This window comes from Psittacula echo, assembly GCF_963264785.1.
Source record: "Psittacula echo genome assembly, chromosome: 1".
In the NCBI taxonomy this organism is placed as follows: Eukaryota; Metazoa; Chordata; class Aves; order Psittaciformes; family Psittacidae; genus Psittacula; species Psittacula echo.
In genome coordinates this window covers 114,147,741-114,169,779 of record NC_137735.1, presented here as the reverse complement: position 1 = coordinate 114,169,779, position 22,039 = coordinate 114,147,741, and the positions used below count along the sequence as shown (strand labels likewise).

Sequence of the window (22,039 nt, the reverse complement as noted above, 5' to 3'; positions counted from 1 at the left end):
TGATCAAATGTCTGTCATGAGAATGGAAGAAGTAATTTAACCCCATAACATTATATTGCATATTTAATGATTTGAATCAACATTTCCTTGTCAACATGCAGTTAACCATCAATGTGTAAACAGACCAACACGCTTTCTAGCTTTGCCCTATGAACCATAAATGTTATCAAAATACTTATGACAAATAACTGGACACTACCAAAGTATCCTGATATTAAAATAAGCTGCTTAAGTACACCAAGCGATCTAAACCAAGATTATTATTTCTCAGTTTTTTTGAAAACGTAATTTTACATCTGCTTTTGTGTAACTGCCAAATAAGCAGCAGCTCAGTCTGCCAAAGTGAGGAAAGAGCAACAGGCTGTAATTACTGACTGCAACACACACAGCTCCCCTGCCTAATGAATCTTGCCTGCCACAAGCTCCTAACATTTTTGGTGCACTTCGTACACTTTTACAACACTCATAGGAGTCATAATCTACAGTTTATTATTAGATTAAGCTAGATTATGGACTACAGATTGGAAAGAATAAAAAGTTTATGATTATCAACCCAAGCATGGCTCAGAATGCAGACTTGGCTCAGCTAGAAAGCTATAGGCTTAAGGACACATGGAAAAGAGCACCGAAGTCTGAACTCATAGCAGCACAAGCAGTGTGCCATTATTACTAACTTTAAAATAATTAAGAACATTTTGCTTAAAAAGAATCATTAGAATTAATGCTTTTTAGCAGCACAGCAATTTCAATAGTTGTAGTTTTCTGTAACTGAAGACATAAGGACATAAAACAGTCTGTACCATTTTCATATGCATCCTCCTCTTTAAAATGAAAAAAAAAAAAAAAACAAAACAACACCCAAAAAGGCTGTGTTGATATCTAACCATTCGGAGCACAAAATTCACATTTAGTTTTACAACCACAATAGGCAAGAGAATGGTATTTCTTGAATTCTTTAAGTAATTTCTTCTTCTGCTTCAAAGGAATAGCAGGGTCACTGTCAATCTCTTGAACCAATGCGAGAAGATACTGATTTGTTTGCTGGTTTTGATCTTCATATTCTTTAGTTGTCACACGCTGACAGAAGGTGAAGCCTTTGTGAGAAGTCACAGGTTCAGATTAAGTTTAATGCATTATGTAAGAGCCTCATTAAAAAATATGATCAGAAACATAAGTATAGTGATATTGTGGTTCAGATACAATTATAGTTTTCTACAATGTGGAACACAGCCCTTCACTCAGCATGGATGTACATCTAAACATTAATTGCAAAACTAAAATTGAAAAGCAGTGTTATAACTGCAATATCACAGGCGTTTCCATATTGCAAACAGGCCTGCAAGAAAAAAGCCAATACAGTTTTTACAAACAGAAACCATAACGAAGAATGCTACACAAGAAGAATGTCATCTTGTACTTGTTATGATCCAGCAATTCCCTGGGAATCAATCAGATCTGTAGCAAGGTCCAGTACATAATGCAAGTGAATAAATACTTTGGAGGAACAGTTTCTGAAATCAGGAACAGAATTCAGGAACTTCTAGGTGACCAGATAGCTCATCATGGTTTGCGCACCAGAAGCAGAGGTGATGAAGTGGACTCAGAGATATGCAACTCAAGCACGACCTAGCTATAAAAAGGTTGTGGACCTATGCAGTAGAGTACTGCCCTGCAAATACTCAAGCCCTGTCATTAGGCAGGTGAATCCTAGCTACTCCAGACACTTTTTCCTCCTATACACATTAGGGAGCAAGCTGGCTGAACAAGTACAATTGCCTAAAGGGGAAAAAACTCTTACTCTTCCTTCTGTACACCACCATCTTCTTGAGGCTTCACATCAAGAGTTGTAATAACCCGAGCTACCAGATTTTCACATGGACTTGTCCCTCCCTTCTTTTACACCAAGTCTATCAAACACCAAATGTGAAATACTTCTTGTGTTTTAGTAAAGCCAGGTCAAGATTGTGCTTTCAAAAGGAAAAGCTTAACAACTTCTGGCAAAGATAATAATTCTTAAAACTTCAGGGTGGATCCTTTAATCCATCGGTTTCAAGTGGTTACTAGATTAAAGCCAACCTCAGAGTTCCCTCTTTTTAGTGTTTTATATTTCCGGCAGACCTAAGGATTACCCTCCTGCATTAGACTGACCCCCTTTCTTATCAGGGTCCCACAGCCTTCCCTCTTGCTCCTACCTGCACTTCAGAAGTTCACCAGCTGAGAATGCTCAGCAGCTCCCAGGAAAGACTTTCCTCCTGTCTCCTCCATGAGAAAAGGGAAAATGTCACCAGAATATGAGGCACACAGGAAAATAGGGAAGTGCCATGCCGGAGTGCTTACAGTCAGATCAAACTAGCTACTTCAACAAGTAGATAGAATCTATACACATTTATAGATTGAAACACCAAAACTTTGTAGGGAGAATACAGCATGGGGTTTGTACTTCACTTGTCTGTTCAATGGGCAGATGGAGATCACACAGGCTTCAAGAATTCTGCAGACAGGCAACTCCTTCCTCTGTTGCTCATCTCTGTGGGCTACTCAATACTCAGAACACTGAACAGGAAGCAATTTTGGCATATTCAAAAACTCAACACGGACAGTAACAGATTCTGTACCCAAATTACTTCTCAGCCAGCTGCCATATTAAATACAGTATTCAACAGCACAGTAACTTGCAGCGTAATTCAGTTCCCTAATGGTTTCTCTTCAGTGTTTAAGTACATAATGCACTGGCAATACAGAAATCAAAAGGAAGACAGAGTCAGAGATAAATTCAATTATTTAAGCCAACCCTTTTAATCACAGTGCTGAAAGATATTTTTGGCAGCAAGGCCAGATGGAATGTTAGCTCGTAAAAGAAGTGAGCTGGAAAACACTAATCTCACATGCACGCCAAGTGTTGGATGCCTGCCTTTTAAGCTACACTACCCTTCCCCAAGTCTTACACTCTTGTGCTTACACAGAAAAGGGAGAGTGTTCTTCAAAACACTAAACAATCAAAGTCTGTGCTCAAGACATCTATCAGAACCTCGAAGTACAGAGCTCTAAGAGAATTTTTAGGTCTTCTGTGTCAGAAATAAGAATGCTATTCCTAAATATAAAATCACATCAAATTCACAAACCAAATTATAAGCAAGTCACTTCAGGAAGTACATTTCATGCTGATCTCTCCAGAAGTAATTATTTCATAAAAAGAACTTGTAATGCGTTCAAACTAGATAGTTAATGGAATTCTTGTTCTCTATATTCAGACATCAGTATTTTGCTTATAGCAGATAATTCAGTTATTTAGTGAATTAGCTGCTAATACTTTAATGCTTCACTTCTAATAAAGGAAAAGAACCTAGTCTATGCAGAATTATAGTCAACTGATGATAAACTCATTTTTGTAAAATGGGTTATATAAAAATGCAGATCACATCATCTACCTGAATTGGTATCTGGATCTTGTCCTTCTAGCAGACTCTCAAGTCTCCTACTGGTTAGCTCCAGAAGAGTTAAAGGAGTCTGAAAAGAAAACCCAAAAAAGAAAAAAAATGACAAAAGCAATTCTTCTATATTTTAAGAATGTAGAGCTTTCAGATGATCAACTAAAAAGAACCCCAAATATTTAATTAGCTGCAGAACTCAATGCTTACATTTATTCAGGTACATGGTCAAAGTCTCTCATAGAATTGCACTAAACCACAGTTTTACTAGAATACATGTTTATTTCTGGTATTTCTGACCAAAGAAATAGGAAGCAGGATATTCTAGATAGTGTTTTCCACTGAACTATGGCGAACAGTGTAGTGTAGACCTTAAACTTATTTCAGCTTATATAATACACAATGCTCTCAACTGCTCTGTGGAGGAGCAAGCTACCACCCATTCTACTGTGAAGCAGTGGGCACTTCATTTGTCAGATCTGGCTCCATCTGCAATCATGTAAGAACCCTCAATAGCAAACAAAACTCAAAGAAACAAACAAATTATTTTGGCTGTATAGTAACACATAAAAAACTCACACTGACCACTTGATACTTGCAAACTAAACTGGAGCTAATTAAACAGATCTCCCATGTGTCTTTGGCTGAGGTCAGAAATGGAAATAAATGTGTTGTGTAAGAATTAAAAAATAATATTTTACTGAAACCAGATCAATGTTTCTGTGAAACTTATTTGTAACTGGACAGTAAGTGCCTGAGGAATTTTACAGGTATATTATAACAGCTTATTATTCATCTAGTTCATCTCTATCTTGTTTGTTTATCTCTATCTAATTGTTCATCTCTATCTAGTTTAATATCTTAATGAGGTGTTTTATAATTAAGCAAAACAGTAGAGAAGCATCACAACTTTTATGCACTGGTTGAATTCAGAAAGTCAATATAGGGTCTGGGAAGGCTGCATCTTCTCACATGTGTGACAATGATGGAATATAAAGGAGACTAAAATATGCCTGCATATATACAAAATTAATTATGGTAAAAAGAAAGACCATTTAATTTTGCATTCAATTTAAAAGTTAAAATTTGAAAACTCCAAAGGAACTGTTAGAGTTGTCAAAGCTGTACATGTACACAGGGACACCAGAGCATGCCATCTTAAACCCCACTCATGTATGAGTACGTCAGCTGACTGCTAAAGGAGAAAGACACTATGACACCTAAAATTTCAGTAGGCTGCCATCAGAAACAGGGTGCCAAGAGGCCTCTATAAAGATTTCTTAATACTTTAAATATTTTCTTAATAGAAATGATGCAAGTAAAGGGAGAAGATATTATATATAAGGGATTATAAGCTCTCAAAAAGCTGTCCTCCATGGCTTGAATAGCTTCTCACCCTGCTTCACTGTACCATTAAACTGTAATGAGAATATTAAACCCTGCTCCTCAGACGTGTCATCTCCAAAATGGCGCTTCATGGCATTTTAAACTGACAAAACTAATGAGGTGAGGAAAATGCTACCTTCAAGAGGTCGGAGTGGTTGTCCATCAGAAACTGAGTCAGCAGTTCTGCCTGTAGTTTTGACAATGTCTTACTTTGTAAGATGAACTTTGTGCAAGTCTTGATGATCACCAATCTGTTCCCAAACTAGAAAAAGAACCACTCAGATTTGGCGTTAGGTTTACCTACAGTGTGTTAGCAAAGACTAAGTATAACAGGATGCTATCAGTGGAAAGAACATTTTGATACTTGTCTTAAAACAATTGTACACATTGTAAGGCAATAAACAAAATACTTGTAACTCTTGGGGGGGGGTGTGTGGTGTGTGTGTGTAAATTAGTTTTCTTACAGGAAAATGTTACTTCCCACACTAAACATAACAGATACTTACTTGTTTTTGTAATTTGTAGCCATCAGATTCTGACGCAATTGCTATGAATGTCAGGAGTCTATGTAGCTCTTCTCGGATATTTGGTGCCAATAACTTTAAATAAAGTTGTGATGCCTCTAGAGCTTGATCTGTTTTTCCTTTTTCTGCAACGGAGTAAAACAGTGCATCCAGTGAAACTGTTAACTTTCAGAGTCAAGAATACATATTTTAAATCCAATATTAATCCAGTTTTTGGGAGGTTTTCTCTCCAAACAAAACAGGTTATCTCAATGACTTCTAAAACCTTTAGACAACACTTAATACAGCATTTAATCAATGTAAGCTTACAGCCTTTGTCCCATAGTTAATCAGGGAACAGATGTACTTAATATATACAGGACATTACTATGTTTTGTGTACAATTGCAAACATCACTTCAGTGTTTGCACCTGTTTGTGTTTACATATCTTTATATTATATTCCAGGATTCATCTCCAAATAATTAGTGAGCTGAACAATTCTAACTTACTCATTGCTTTGAGGGTTCTGTTTGGTTTTTTTGTTTTGGTTTGGGATTTTTTTGGGGGTGGGAGGAGGAGGGGTTGCTGGTAGAGGTCGATTTGTTCATCTACCCCAACCCTTCCCACCTTCTAAGCCATTAGGTTAGGAGTTTCTCAAGGAAATGTGATAAGGCAGAAATAACTTCCAATAAAACCCCTTTAGATAATTCTAGTTATCTTTGTTTTGAAAGTAAGAAAGTATTGAAAAGTCACATAGCCTTCTTAAGGCAAGAGCAAGATGCATGATTTTCTGGTCTCTGTCCTATTATAGGGGACAGAGGTTATATGTTATAAGAAATAATCCAGGACTTTAAAGAGTGTACAATGGGCCATTTGAAACCATCTTTGTTTAAAAAGAACACCAAGAGTGAGTGATCCTTTTATAAAAGAAGGGTGAACAAAAGAGCAGGAAGGAACTGCCAGAACACATTGATCAAGACAGGTAAAAAGTATAGATATGAAGACATGAAGTTAAATCACTTCTAGAGAAAAGCTCAAGAGTTTCCCTGGTCTGATAAAAGCTTTATTGAGTTGCTTTAAAAGACCCTCTGGGTGTGGAAGTTCAGTAAGCCCAATGGACTCATTTAACCAACTGCATTCATCTTTAGTGTTAAGTACTCTAGGTCTGTTTATTTTAAAGACAAGCACAACACATTTGCCTTCATAACAGATGGTGGTATTATCAGCCATCTTAAATCAAATTGTTCAGCAACTGAGGAAAATACAATTATAACCATATATACATTGATGACAAAATGAAGTGCCACTTTAGCTATCTGCACCACTTCTCAAATTAATTTTGAAGTGTTTTATATATGCAGATGTTTATAGCTAGCTCAAACTCTCTCTTGCACTAGAGTCAGAACAACAGTACTTTATCAATGTAAGGTTAACTGCACTGCATTCTACTTGATAATTATTAGTAGAATCCAAGTTGTTAGGCACTGACAACTATAATATATTCCATAGCATTGAGAAGGAAAAATGGTTGGAAAATAGTTAATCACGATCTCCTAACAGTGATCTAGTATGAACTAGACCACTGCTGAGGACCCCCGAAAACAAACTAATATATTAAAACATAAAATCACTTCCTAATGATAAAGTTATAGGTACCACTTCATCAAAAAGAAAGGCATTAGAAACTGCTTGTGAGATAGTCCTACTCAAGTTGGAATGATGACAAAATTAAAGTAAGAGTAAGAAAGCAGAATAGACCTGGACATTCACAGGTCATATAGTTTAGATCAAGCAGGTACTTAATAAAGAAAAGACTTACAGGCAATGAAAGCATTAGAGTTATTAATCAGAACTATGAAACTGTCTTTTCTCTCGCCTACAGATTTGGCCGGTTTGATTCTCTATATAGTCTATAAAATTGGTTTGTATCAGTTTTTCATTTAAAGTGCTTTTTAATTTAAAGTTTGTAAATTTAAGTAAACATTTACCAGAAGTTACTTGTGTTTAAGTCTGTTATTTCAAACTGGCATTCTTTTCTTGTGGATGGGTTATGCAATTTTGCAATAGTTTCCTTTTCATGACTTCCTTTTTTTTTTTTTTTTCCTGTTTAGCAAAATACTACTGGAAAATATATTGCCTTTCATATTTTTGTGAAGTTTTGGCCACAGGATCTATCCCTCTGCTCCAATTTTCACACAGGCCAACTCTGCTCCTATGCTAGTAAACTGCCATAGTTCTCTAAAAACTGAAACATTTAATAACACTCCATAAATCCTACAGAACTGAAGAAGCAACAGGGTTATTTAGGTTAGGATTAATCTTATATTTAAATTAAACCTTTCTGTTTTACTTGTGAGCATATGTAGGGAGGATTGGGAGTAATGGTGAGGGAAATCACAGCCTGAACCATAATCTCAACAGCCCCTTTTATCATTTTAAATAATCCATATTACTAAAAAAGTCTTAAGTACATAACTTACAAAACCTTATTCTGCTTAACAAGAAAAAAGTAAAATAATTTCTATGAAGTATTGTTATTAGCCAGAAGTAACACTAAGGGAAATTCTGACTAGTGGTAAGAAATGTTCACAATGACAGTAGTTATATTATTGAAACAAGTTACCCACAGAGGTTAATGAATCTCTATCCTCACATTTTCAAAATCCAGCTGTACCTAAGCAACTCGCTCTAACCTTGAAATTTGTTCTTGCCTTGAGCAGAGGTTCCAATTAGCAACCTCAAGTGTTCCCTTCCAACCTATAAAGTGCATCTGCAATATCACTGCAAACGGTGTTATGATTTAGTCAATTAATGCTTAGCAAGTTACATCCTTTATGTAGCTTTCACTTACATTTTTTGTTCCAGGTTGCTCTTACCTATAAGTTCTATAATTCCTGAATGAATATTGAGATCCTGAGTGTCAAGAAGGGAGTCTTTCTTTTGACTATAGTACTTTATTATAGTGTCAAAAAGAATCTTCTTATACGTATTCAGACTGCAGGGTTTGTTAGTGCTTTGAGGCAACTGCTGACTAACCATCACTATAAATTGGTCTGGAAAATACTCCAAGCATTCAATTGCAGCATAGAGCCATTTGTCAATCCTGTAGAAGGAAAAGTTAGCTTTAGTCCTTCTTTTAAAATGCTCTGCCTATTCTTACTTAATCCTTTAAAGAAAATTAGATAGAAATAATCACAGAGGTATAGTCACATATTTGAACCACAGCATTAAACTTGGTGCTTATTAAGGAGTTTATGTAATTTATTTCACCACAGTAGTTCAAGGACCTGCTCAAAATAAGCAACTTCCATGGTTTTCCATTGCTACAGACAGTACGGCTGAGGTATGTCCAGACCAGAACAAGCTGCAATCATGCCAGACTGTCACTGACCCCAGGATACTTGCCTGATTCATCTAGTATTTAAAAACCAAACACAACAAACCCCCCCCAGGGATAACCAGGGTGGAAAAGCAAGGGACTGAATATTTACAGAATAGAAAACAGAGAAAAATAAAAATAGTTTAAATCTCAGAAGACTGTGGAAGCAGTTTATTACATGACATACTACAAAGGCATGAGTTTTCTTAAGTATTTTTTTACCTGTATGACTTAACTAGAAAGAGAAAACATAAGGAGAATCTAAAATTCAGGTACATAACTACTTTTCCAAAGACGAAGGTCAGAGGAAAGTCACTAACTCAACCATTTTGTACACAATAAATCTACAATTATAGAACTGTGGGGGGCATAGGGACAATTAATTTTATCTGGCTCTCTGGATATAAAATAATTTGAACTGAATCACAGCTTGTGAGAAGATGCAAATATTATTTAAGATCCACAGAATCGTATTTTTACCATGGAGAGAAGAAAAAGATTTTGATCCTTCTGCTGTAGAGGTAAATAAACAGGAACTTTCGTTCAAACTGCAGGGCCAACAAGGATTGTATAAACACTTGGATGCATAAATGGGGCAATACGGTAAAGCAGAAATAGGATACTGAGCAACCTTTAGTTATGATCCCATGAGCAGTGCAATCACTGCAAGCAGGATTTGATTACAGGTTTTAACTAACTGCAATGAGAGCAGGTATTTGATTATTTCAAGCTTAACAAGACACCATTTGAAAACTGAAGGCAGAAAGCTAGGCATACTCCTTCACCTTCATACTGGGGACAATTAATCCTACAACTACTTGTAATACTGGTGGCTGTTCTTCATACCTGGAATTTTCCATTGTTCAGACATGCTATATGCCAGACCTAAATAATATGCTGTCTACAAAGATGCTACTCTACTCCCCGCTTAAGTAATCGTAGAATAATGAAGTAAGCATTTAATTTTCTTCACAATCACCTGATATATTATCAAAGACATAATGTTATATACACTTAAGACAGAATAATACAGAATAAGAACCAAATGAGATTATTTTGAGAGACATAAGCCCACCAATCACCCCAGAATCAAGTACAACATAAGTATAAAGCACAAAACCAGTGTTCATTAATGCATTCTTGGAGGAAAAACCCATAGAGTTAAGATGCTATCCAGCAACAAACCTAGCCTGGAACCAGAAGTTTTGTTAGCTTATATAAAACTATGTACACTTGTAAAAATATTAGTGTTTTCTCCCTAAAAAAAAAATACATTAAAACTATAAAAAAATCTTTTTTTAGAGACCTCAATCTCACAAATAGATTGTATTGATTTGTCAGAAATAAGCATCAGTAAGTCATATGCAAATGCAGAGACATGCCTTAACATATTCATTAAAAGAACATGTTAAGATAGAGATCAGCCCAAGTGCAATTAACACAAACACTACAAAAATAAGAGAACATTTAAGGAAAATAGCTCTGAGACACGCGTATTTTCCCTTTTGTATTCTCATTGTATAAGCATTCTTCAGTGCTACAGCTTAGCTTCTCCTTTTCTTGCTGTTGACAATGAATGCCTTATTGACTTTTTAGTCTTTACAGCACCACCAGGACAAACTGTGACAAACATGAAGCCTCAGAATAAATATTTTCAACTCACTTTTTGTGAATTTGCTTACCACATCTTAAGTCAGCAAAAGAAAGTTCATTAATGCCACCTCTGCCTACAAGCATAAAGTATAACGATGTGTACTTAACACAAATCTCTGAATAGTAAAATAAAGCATTACTAAGAAATCCATTTTATAGATGTATAACTTACTCAGGCAAGTTTAAGCTACTTGCAATCTCTCTGTCCAGGAAAGTATTTGAGATAATCAGATCTTCTTCTTTGCCAAAACAGTCTGGTTTTGTCTTCCCTGAAGACACCAAGATATCTTCTAGGAATGGAATGTCAATTAACTGCAGGAGTCGTAGCAGGGTTTGCTGTTTCCAGACATCTTCTATTACTGTTACCATAAAACAAACAAAACCACCCTCGGAAGTAAGATCTTATGTAAAATATTAACTTTTGCTTTTACTCACTCAAAAATGTTTCAAGTGTTCAAGAAGGGAACAAAATAGGAATGCCAAGAAAGGAGGCTTTAAAGAGAACCTTTTCTCCCCCCATCATGCTAGAATTAGTAATAACCTACTCTACTTAGCAATATATAGGAGACAAGTGCGTAGCAAAAGAATCCTGTAATACACATGTACTTAAATTTTATTTTCTTCTGAAGCGACATTTGCATAAATAGAATAGCACCATACTGCAAAACCTCAATCTTGTTTTGTTTCTATCAGTTTGCTTACTACAAGCATTTGTCCATTTAGCACTCATTTAGCTATTCTGTCATTACCGACATGTAATGTCAGTACATTAGACTCTGTAGGAGTAGCGTTTAACAGAAATGAACTACTCATTCCAAGTAGATACAGTGAAGAATAAGAAAGTTTTAAAAAGAAAAATTCAATCCTCACCTCTTTTTGAAAGCAGATGAGTTGCCTCACTAACCATGATCTTTGGAGGTAAAGATGCATGAACATTTATTGATTTAAGAAGCTCCTCTACCCTCTTTTTATCAGCCACTTCTAATGCTAAGGGGCTTGAAACTGTTGTTTCAGTCTTCGTTCTGCTTGCGGGAGGGAATAAATTAAATGTGTAACAAATATGATCAGGGCACATTTATCTTTCTGTCGCTACCTAAATTGCTGTCAAATCAGGACTTCAGGGCTTCATTGTATCCGGGGTCTATCCTGCTGCTAGAAAAACAATCATCCACATCTGCTTTGTGGAAAGGTCAAGGATATTGGGTCCAAACGCTGTTTATTAGTTCCATTTCTTTTACCAGCTTCCAGCAAGTAGCTCAGTCATGACAATTCTCAGATTTCAGCACAACTGACTGCAAACCAAAATGATTCCTAGGCTTATGCTACTGTGCCAGACTCTAGCTTCTAAATAGCAAAGAACAGATCAAAACAACTTAACATTACCAACAAATATCAGGTAGCATCTACCATGTAGCATGCCATTTCTCAAAACTGGCATGCATTTCTCAAAAGCCTCCAATCCCTAGGTTAGGCAGACAAAATTTCATTTACAGTTAATCCATACCAAGTTAAAAAAAAAAATAAAAGCAAAATAGTTCAGAGTAACTCACTTGGAACATCTCTTCATCTTCTGTTTACAGATTTGCTCAGGAGACAAGCTCTCATTGTCTTTATTCTTTCTCAGAAGAAAAGGAGTAAGACTACTATTTACAAATTTATAGAGACTAGTGTTTGTGTCTTCAAACTCTGTTTCTTTCTCATTCTTAAATAAGTAAAGCTTTGCTCCAACTGGCTCAAACACCTTGTGATCCATCAACGCTTGGCATACACGGACTCCCTTCAATCGAGAAATATCATTGCAGCTTAGGTACATGCTTTGCATAAGATGACTCAGTACCACATCAACGGCATTGGAGCCAGTGAAACAGTTTTTGTATGTTCTCAGATGCTGCCTACGTCTTTTGATTTCTACCTGACTATGAAGAGCATGAATAATACTATTCCACAGCTGAGTTGCTTGAAAAGGACCATCACAATCTGCAAAATAAGTATATGAAAGTTTTACAGATGTTTATAAAGCTTTAACAGTAAAATACAATTTTTTACTCTGTGAAATTATTTGTATAAGTATGTTGAAAAATTCTTCAGAAATCAGCTTAATTTTACAAAGAAAGAGAAATATAACAGGTCATGAATCAGTCCTTCTTGTAAGCTGACTCACACAACGGTAGAGTCAACAGAAGATAACAAAAAGACAGTAAAAACAGGCGAGGAAGGGGTTTTTCTGTTGCTACCTCACTTGTGGCATGTATGTACACATACGCATTAACTCAATACAGAATCACAGAACGGCTGAGGCTTGCAGGGACCTCTGGGGTCCATCTGGTCTAACCTCACCTGATCAAGCAGGGCACTCAGAGCTGGTCACCCAGGACCATGTCAAGAGAGGTTTTGAGTATCTCCAAAGGTAAGGCATTGATGAGAATCCCCCGAGCTTTCCCATCTCCAGACTAAGCCGCCTCAGCTTTCCTAACCTCCCCTAGGAAAGATGCTCCTCCAGCCCCAAGTTTCTCCTCCATACATCACTCTCAGCTTGGCACACGACAAACCAACATTTGCAATATATTAAACCTCTCTGCCCCCAGCCTTTCGCTCCGACGGTCAGCCCCAGCCCTAGCAGCGGCGCTCCCGTTCACCACGACTCGTCGGAGTACAGCCTCCTCTGACCGCCGCACTTGCGCCTTCCTCTCAGGCCAACAGCCCCTCCCACGGCACCGGCAGCCCAAGGCACCAGTTCAACAGGCGGGCACACGCCAGACCCTCAGAGCCCGCCCCACTCCCCCGAAGCTGCCGCTAGCCCCGCACACGCTGCAGAAGAAGCAGACGCATCAGAAGGGGGGCGGCCGTAAGTCTTCCCCCACCTCGCCGCCGGCCGCTCCCCCACCGCGGCTTCAACTCGCTCTGACTGCGGAGTCTCCTGAACCGCGGAGTCAAATAAACCGCCATCACAGCAGCTGGTACCGCCCGCGGAAGCCGGGCGAGTGCATCACTTCCCACCCTCCTCCACCTCCTCTGGCCACCGCTCCAGCACCGCCCCTTCAGGGCGGAAGTGAGCGTGCTCAGGCCCCCTCCTCCCCGGCGCTGTGGCTGTCACTATGGAGTAGCTGAAGCGGGACGGGGCCGAGCCGGACCGTAGCGAGAGACGGAGCCGTCGTGACAGGCGGCGCGCCGAGCCCACAGGGCGACAGGCAGCCGGGTGCTGAGCGGCAGCTTCCCGCGGGCTTAGGTAAGCGGCCTGCCCCTCCGCGCCTCGGGGCAGGAGCGGCTGCTTGTGGCCTAGTGATGGTGTGCGGGGCGGGCAGGGCCCGCAGGGGCACGGGGCGGTGGCCTCGAGTCTCGGGGGCGCGGCCCAGAGTGGTGGAGAGGAAGGGACCGCTCAGGAGGCGCGATTGTTGCGTGAGCGGGGCCTGAAGGGGACGGTTGAGCCGCCCGAGCCGGTGGATCGTCTGCCCGCAGACGCCGCTCGCCGCCGCCTGCCTCAGGCAGGATCCATTTGGCTGCCCCACGGAGCTGCGAGGATAGCCACTGGCCGTTCGGAGGCCGGGAGTCCCTGCGCGCCGCTGGCGGGGGGTTCTCGAAGGAGCGGTGTGAGTCCTGTCTCGCTGAAAATAACAGCTGAAAATACTTTGTCTGGAGACTCTCCTAGAGACAGTCCAGGGATTTGTGCAGCGGTTAGGTTAGGTTCCACCTGTCAGCAAGCGCCAAGCAGATCTGCCTGCATGGATCTCATGTCGTGAGTTTCTGGTGGGGTTTCAGTTGCAGCTCAGTACCGAAATGATGAAGAAAAATTGTGAAGGTGGTTTGCAGTGAGGGCAGCTACACCGTGCACAGTGCATCATTGCATTTGGTCCTTCAGTTGTTCTTCTAACAAGTGCAAGAGGTTGGTTGTGTCTGAAAAAATGTGTTCGTTTGGTGTTTTTGGGTGTTTTCTGTTTGTTTTCTCTCTGAGACTGAGTTGTTCTGTGACCTATTTCTTCTGTGAATTCATCGTTGTTTGGGTCAGTTGGATGGAACTGAAGTTTAGATTGGGTGGCATGAAGTACTCATGCACCTGCCTGCTGTCTTGGTCCACAAAGGGAAATTCTAGTTTGTGATATGTCAAAATGCTGGTAGAGTGCAGGATGCACTGCCCTACAGTGTGCACCCGTATCCATGAAGCTGTTATCCAGGTGAAGCTATGAATTAGTTATGGATTATTAGGATAAATTAATAGTTTTAAATCATGCAGTTGTTTTACATTAAGTGAGAATGGTGAGGAATTGAGGAATCTTTATTTTGGATTTACCTTTATTTCACCATTTTGAATGTTTTGCCTTGTTTCTCATTGCTGTGCTGGCTGTTTCCTCCTGCCTTGCCAAGTGATTAGGTTGTCATCATTCTGGCATATTGTTGCTGGTGTACATCAGCATAAAGGCCATTATTGACTGGGAGGGGAATTTCTGAAAACAACACATTGTCCATCCAGATTTCTTTCTAGGATTAGTTCCAGGTTTCATGGAGCTAGTATCAGTAGCATTAATATTACCCATGAAATTCAAACAGGATGAAATCAAAGTTCTCAAATTTATATTGAATGTCCTGTGTTGCTTGTCTGAACACTGTTACTCTTAATGTCCTGTACTTTTCTCATTTGTTACATTTTAACTTGAAATAAAAGTTTCATTGTGGGTGACTTTCTTTATTGTCCTGTGGTTGTTAATTTTTTGGTAAGAAGTAGTTCGATTTTAAAAGAACTGAACAAACCGAGCTTTGTACAGTTGTGAACTAAAATTTCATATTTCAGATATGGTTAAATCATGATGATTTGTTGCATGATTGATACTACCCAAAATAGGTGTATGGGTTGTGTTTGATTTTTTTAGCATCGATTTTCCAGGTACCTTTTACAGTCCAAATGCTGATACAAAGATTTCTACAAATATGCAATTTTAAATGGACATGAACTTAAACCAGAAGCTGCTTATTGAGAAATAAGTTTCTCAGTACTCCTTACTTGGTAGCTAAATTAAACAGTAGTTTGCATACTGTCAAGCAGGAGAGGAACAGGTTGGACAGGGCCTACCAGGCTTGATTTTTAAACCCTAACCCTTCAGACACTGGAATGCTGTTAACATTCTTACATAGTGGCTTTTCCAGGCTTCTCACTAGAGTTAGACTTTCACCCACAGCAGAGAGCACTTCTGATTTAATCAAGGCTACACTGTTTTTCCACCAGCTGTGTAGAGAAGCTCCCTTTCAGATTTATACAAAGGAATTTAAACGTGCATGTCCATTTTCTTCATAATATTTCCACAATTAATTTTGCAAAGTGTCTCTTCAGTTTTCAGAGTTTTAATATAAGATTGTTTTGCATTGATACTGGAGAAGGTTTAATGGCTGGGAGTGAATGAAACGATGCAAAAAGCACAAGATTTAAAACCAAATAAATTAGATTTGTGGTTACCTTAAACTCATTAGGATTGATTTCATAGTCCTTTAGCATGTCGAGTTTGCCCCATGGAATAGCTGCAGAATAAAATCTCAGAGAGCTGGAAATACCTCCCACTTTGAATACTCCATGATCCTTGTTTCTGTCAGGTTAATGAATAATTTCTTTATGCAGAGGTATTAGCCAATGTCTAACAGCTGTTTGGTCTTGGGCTGCGGAGTTAGGAATTGTATGCATTTTTCCACGGCACAATTCTTAAAGTAAAGTTAACATATTGTTATAAAATGTCACATAGTGTAATAAAATAATTAAGAAATCCTATGTTCCCGTAATTTATTTCCAGCTATGTTCTCAACAAAACACTTAATACATACCAAGCAAATACGTACTTATTCTTAATATTATCTCATCATATTCAGACTCAGCTCCTCATCTGAAAGTCACAGTCCTCATAATTAAGGCCAACTCCACCTTGAACATGCTTGCAGTTAGACCTGGTTGTGCTCCTGTCCCTTTTGAAGCTATAACTGATATTTCTGATTTTGAAGTTGAGTATTTTCAAGATTAAGATCTGTGTAGCAGGATATCTTCCTGTTTTATAATACATTTTCTTAAAACTCCTGCTCTGGTTCTTCATTTAGTAGCACAAATTTGAGTCTCTCAGCTGACATGGAAAATGGAGAAATATCTATGGGGCTAGAGCATTTAGTGTATTTCTGCATTGCTCTATGGAAGAATACTGAAGGTGGGCTATAACTGCAACAATATGCTGGAGTGAATTGTTCAGTAACTCATACAACTTTTTAAAAAGTTGTTTAGTATATCTGTTACTGCTTTCAGAAAATAAGTCTATCTTTCCAATTTAATATTAATCAGATTATTTGTCCTGATTTCTAATGGCATCAGATCTATGGGAAGGAGGGTATGCATGCCAGAATAACTTTAGTGTGGTTCATTTCAGTCAAGCTGTAGAGGTGTCTAAAATAGGTTGCTCCAGGTTTTGTGAGACTAAAGAGCTGTGAAGAGGAAACAAACTCCATTTGTGTCTTGAATATGGAAAAAACTGTGGAATAAATGTAGATATATAGACCAGACCATTGCCTTATAAATGTATATAATACAGTGGGAAGAGCTGTAATTCGTACAAGCAAGCACCTCATGTAATCAGAAGGACATTGGAACTGATTAGTCCCAGTGCTCACTGGATTATGTGTTAATGCCTTTTGCTGCTTTTGTCCTTGTTATAATGATTTGATAAACATCATCTTTGTCACAACAGAATCTTGTCTTTGCCATTTGAATAGTAATGACTTTCTCTGTTTTTCAAAGAAGTACTTTAATACAAATTATATGCCAGTGAGTTGAGTATATGACAAATATGGCCATAATTGAAAATAGTATTTCTGCAGATTTCAGTACATTTCCTGATGTGCTATCTTAGGTTTATTTTACTGTAGGTTGAAGAAATAGTGCTCTTCATACCTTATTTGAAAGAAAGAATAAAGGCATATCCTTCAATGTTGCTTTTGAATATACCACATAATGCTGATTTCAGGAAATAATTTCTTCTTACATTCTCTCTTCATCTTTGCTCACACTAATAAGGAAGATGAATGTCTGTCTCTGTTTTTCACTGCTTGTTTCCTGTATTCATTCTTTCTTGTGTATCCGTATCAGAGACGCAATTGTATAAATGAACACAGGCTTCAGAACTTCTGTCTGGCAGAATAGGCAAGTCAGATTTTTTGAAACTAATTATGACAACTTAGGAAATTATGGAAGTACACGCTAAGGGGAAGATGAACTGAATTGTAAGCTGCCACAATCCTTAGCTCATAAATTTACAAGGTGATGTAAAAAACTTCTGTGTACAATTTTGTTAAAGCATAAAAAGGTGGTTTCTTGTTTCCTTCCCTTGCATCACCTTAAGCTCATTAATACTTAAATCATACAAATAGTAATGTCAGCAATCTGATGGGTAAAATACTGAATTTTAAGCTTTGACAAGCACAGTATAGGAAAGAACACATTTTTCTTCTGTATATAATGCACATCTATTCTTCTTCTGATCTGGAATCTTAAGCAACCCCTCTCTCCAGAAAATGTGCAGTTCCATGAACACTGGAACTAAAGTACACTGGTTTCTTTTAGATTTGGTTTTCTTTGTTGGTTGATATTGATATGCCAGGTGTGAACCTTTCCCTTCATGGGAGGAGTTTACATATTCTCTGCTTTATTCAATTTCTTGCTTTTAAGAAATGGTTGAATTTCTCAGTCAGATCTAATGAAGAATGACCAAGAGATTTAGAAGTTTTTGAGGAGGCGTAGAAGCAATGACATAGTGAGGTGGGAGCCAGTCTCTTCTCCCAAGTAACAAGTGGTAGGATAAAAGGTAATAGCTTCAAGCTGTGCCAGGGGAGATTTAGATTGGATATTAGGAAACATTTCTTCACTGAAAAGGGTGGTCAGGTTTTCGAACAGGCTGCCCAAGGGAAGTGGTGGAATCACTGTCCCTGGAAGTGTTCAAAAACCGTATAGATGAGGACCTCAGTGGTATGGTTTAGTGGTGGTCTTGGCAGTCCTGGAGTGATGGTTGGACTTGATGATCTTAAAAGTCTTTTCCAATTGAGTTGACTATGTGATTCTATGACGTATAATCCCCAGGCGTGCACATGCAAATAATTGTATGCAGTATGGATATGTATAATTGCGTTAACAGAAATTGTGAAACTTCTTTTTTTTTTTCATGTCTTTGTAGGATAATACGTTGGGGCACAGTTGAGACAATGGAGTCCATGCTGAATAAATTGAAGAGTACTGTTACAAAGGTAACGGCTGATGTCACCAGCGCAGTCATGGGAAATCCTGTTACCAGGGAGTTTGATGTTGGCCGACATTGTGCCAGTGGTGGTAATGGTCTTGCTTGGAAAATATTTAATGGAACTAAAAAATCAACAAAACAGGTGAGTGACCAAGTAAAGACCTAAGTTTATAGGTTAATTTGTAAGCATTAGATAACAGCCTATTAGGTAGCAGTTGGTAAGTGGCATTTAAATACAAAATCCAGCTGGGCTGACTAATGCTAAGGGTAGTACCATAAGTAAAATGAAACGAAGAACTGAACATCTTTTAAATATAATTTCCTCAACTACATAGGTGATAAGCCTTCACTGCTGGAGGAGGAAGTGGTTTTGCATTCATAGCATACAATTCTGGACCAAGGTCTAAAAGAAGAAAGGAGCTTGTTTTAACATGGTTTGTTTCCTCCATTTATTTACCTTGCAGCTTTTTTTTTTTTTTTTCTGGCAACAGTACTGGCTTTTTATAGTTTAAAATAATCATGAAATGTGCCATCATTTTTTTCTCAGCGACAGAGCCTGTAGTTTTTTGCTCAGCTTAGTTGTAAAGCTAGCAGAATTAAGGAGATAATGGTTTACACTTCAGGACTCCTGTAGTTGGTTTAACTTTTATTGTGGTAGTTCTAAATGTATTAATGTTAGGTAAGTCAACTTTCTGTTGTTTTGACTGTGCATACATTAGCTTTGAAATGAAAGCTTCCTACTATTTGAACTATAAAGGCAGATTCATTTTAGAACTGAAATAGTTGTATTGTGTACCTTATGGATGAAACAAATTGATAGCAAAAAACGCTGACAAGCTTCCAAAAATAAAGCCCCAAAAAGCTGGAGGAAAATCTTTTCCTGGCAAAAGACCAGAGTAATATTGGAATGATTTCAGTATTTTAGTTCAGAGACTGTTTTGCTTTGCACAGTGGGAGGCTTTGATAAAACATGTGTTTGCATATTGAGTTACATTTGAGTATTCATTGAAAAAAAGCATGAGTGCCTATGGGTAAAATAGAGAACAAAAATGAAAGGGCAAACAAAGTTTCTAAAATCAAGCACTCAACTGCTACCTTAAAATTTCCCTTGCTTTTATATTCATGACTTAGTCTTTAACATGATCACATTTAATGGTTTTTTTTTTCCACTACATCATTCAGTTTGCAGGACAGATGGTGAACTGTAGTCATTAAATATTTTGGGATTGGTTTGTTTTGTTTTTTTCTTTTCTTTGTTGTTGTTCTGTGCCTATTCTGTGGTATTATTCCCCACACTGTTCAAAATGTCATTGAAAATAGGATTTGAGTTTCTGCAGTGTTCATCACAATAGGGCTAGGATGTTTTACAGGTGTTGTTAACATGCTTTGTCAGTATGCAGTAAGGTAAATAGGAAGAGATATTGCTATTTCATTATTGTTACATTTCCAAAGCTTTTGAAGTCTTTAACTTAGAAATAGTTTCTAGTTTTGTTTGCATCTTTTACGACACACAAGCCCAGTGAGAATTATTTCTGTCTCCTTCCCCCCCCCCCCTTTTAATCAGTTACGTTGGCTAAGATAGGAGCAGGATTTTTGCATTCTCTTTGGTTTATAAGGTGTTTATGTGGGTAAATAAGGACATATATTTTAAACTGTCAGTGTGTGTTTCAAACTGCTCTGTATTTAATAAGAAATGCAAGATTGCAAATGGACTTGGAGAATGTGGTGGGTTGACTCTGACCAGCAACAAAGCACTCTCACAGCTACTCACTCATTTCCCCACACCCAGCAGGCTTTGGGCTGAAAATTATAAGAAAAGCAAGAAAACTCATAGTTCAAGATTTTGATAGTTTAATAGGTGAAGGAAGGGGGGAGGAAAACCAGGTAAAGCAAAGGAAATTGCTCACTACATCCCACAGGCAGACTAATGCTCAAGCTAGTCTCCAAACAACAGCCACCTTGGAAGCCAAGAGAAAGAAGCCTTCTTTCTCTACTCTAGTTTTTACCACTGAGCATGATGTTATATGATATGGAGTAGCCCTTTGACCAGTTCAGGTTGGCTGTCTTGGTCATGTCCCATTCCAATCTCCTGGCTACCCACAGCCTACTTACTGTGGGAGCAGAGTAGGAAAAAATTAAAGCCTTGAGCCTGTGCAAAGACTGTTCAGCAACAGTGAAAACATTGGTATGTTATCAGTACTGTTTTGGCCACAAATCTGCAACACAGCACCTTATGGGATGCTATTAAGAAAGTTAAATCCAGCTCAGCTGGACTCAGTACAAAAGAAAGCTGCCTAAAGAAGCTGCAAATAGGCAACTGGGGTGTTTAGTGATTAAAAATACAAGGATAAAAAAGCTTTATGAAGGTGTATATTAGTGAATACCAGGTCTTTGTGACAACAGTCAACAGGATTCCCGTAAAATACACAAGCACAATCGAAGAGAACTGTTTGACACCTTTCTGTTCAGTGTTTAAGAGTGTTCTAGATGAGTAAGTATGATTATAGCCCAGTTAAGTCCATCCTGTGTGTTCCATGTTGTGGACAATGCTTACTACTGTTGGCACAGGTGACATTCAGTTCCTTGGCAAAAGCAGTGTAGAACTTGAACACTGATATTTTTTAGGTGATTCATGTTAAAAATCTAAATTCTTGACAGTAACAACAGATGTTTTCTTTAAGGTCTTAATCCTGGAAAATATTTACACAGTACACATCATAACATACAGCTGTCTCAGTGACATCACTGGGGTTTGCCTAATATCACTTTGAGGTAAATGAGTATCACTTGGCTTAAACATGTGGGAGGTGAGACAGAAGGTGCAGATGGTCTTATGTTTGTGAACAGAACTGAGGTTTGAACTTAGATCTCTTGAGTCGTCAGTCTAGTCCTCTAAATACTTGTCTATACTTACTAGCCCAACATTACCAGTATATTTGTTGAGACAAGAGCATGTAGAACAAGGTGTGTATACTTCCTTTCACATAATGAATGAAAATCTGTGTTGTTAATGGTAAAGATTGTTTTGTCTCTACTTTTTCACTTTCTTTGTGGAGACCAGTCTTATTTTTCTAAAATATATTTTAGGCTTTTTATGTTAATTTTATATCATGAAGTCAGAATTATGCAGAATTAAATAACAAGTAGTCATCTGCAGGAGGAAGCTACTCTTCCTTCAAACCTATGAAATGAAAAAAAACAACCAAAGTGGAAGCTTCTCTAGAGCTTTCTGTGGAGAGAAGTGGTAACTGTGTAGCCCTAGAAGGCTTTCATCTTGGTAAGTTTCCATGGAAGTAATGGAAGGAAATTGAATCCCTATCAGCTGTAGTTAGTAGCCCCCCTTTTCGGGCTGAGTTACTCGAAGCTTGAATTCTTGTAAAACAGGAAAGGAAAAACAGAAATAATGTGTTCATAGTCAAAATGTGACAGGTCGCTTTGG

At 38.2% G+C, this 22,039-nt stretch overlaps 2 protein-coding genes across 4 annotated transcripts in view; one reads left to right on the top strand and one right to left on the bottom strand.

Moving 5' to 3' along the window:
* Positions 1–237: 237 nt before the first annotated feature.
* DEPDC4 (DEP domain containing 4) lies at positions 238–13,297 on the bottom strand (the record flags this gene model as incomplete). Its single annotated transcript, XM_080639155.1, has 9 exons — positions 238–1,094; positions 3,429–3,507; positions 4,951–5,076; positions 5,321–5,463; positions 8,196–8,422; positions 10,524–10,710; positions 11,222–11,376; positions 11,902–12,328; positions 13,213–13,297. 9 exons carry the CDS (start codon positions 13,295–13,297, stop codon positions 880–882), a joined length of 1,644 nt encoding a protein of 547 aa, XP_080495281.1. The 3' UTR covers positions 238–879.
* A 164-nt stretch (positions 13,298–13,461) lies between these two features.
* Positions 13,462–22,039, top strand: part of SCYL2 (SCY1 like pseudokinase 2) — a 36,797-nt gene continuing 28,219 nt past the window's right edge. The window contains exons 1-2 of one of the 3 annotated variants that reach the window (XM_080625497.1): positions 13,462–13,577; positions 18,538–18,742. In XM_080625497.1, coding sequence (XP_080481623.1) covers positions 18,566–18,742 — 177 coding nt within the window. In that variant the 5' untranslated portion in view covers positions 13,462–13,577; positions 18,538–18,565. Of the gene's footprint in view, positions 13,578–13,928; positions 13,939–18,473; positions 18,743–22,039 lie in introns of those variants that run through there. The other 2 variants (XM_080625498.1, XM_080625496.1) reach the window with 2 other exon arrangements.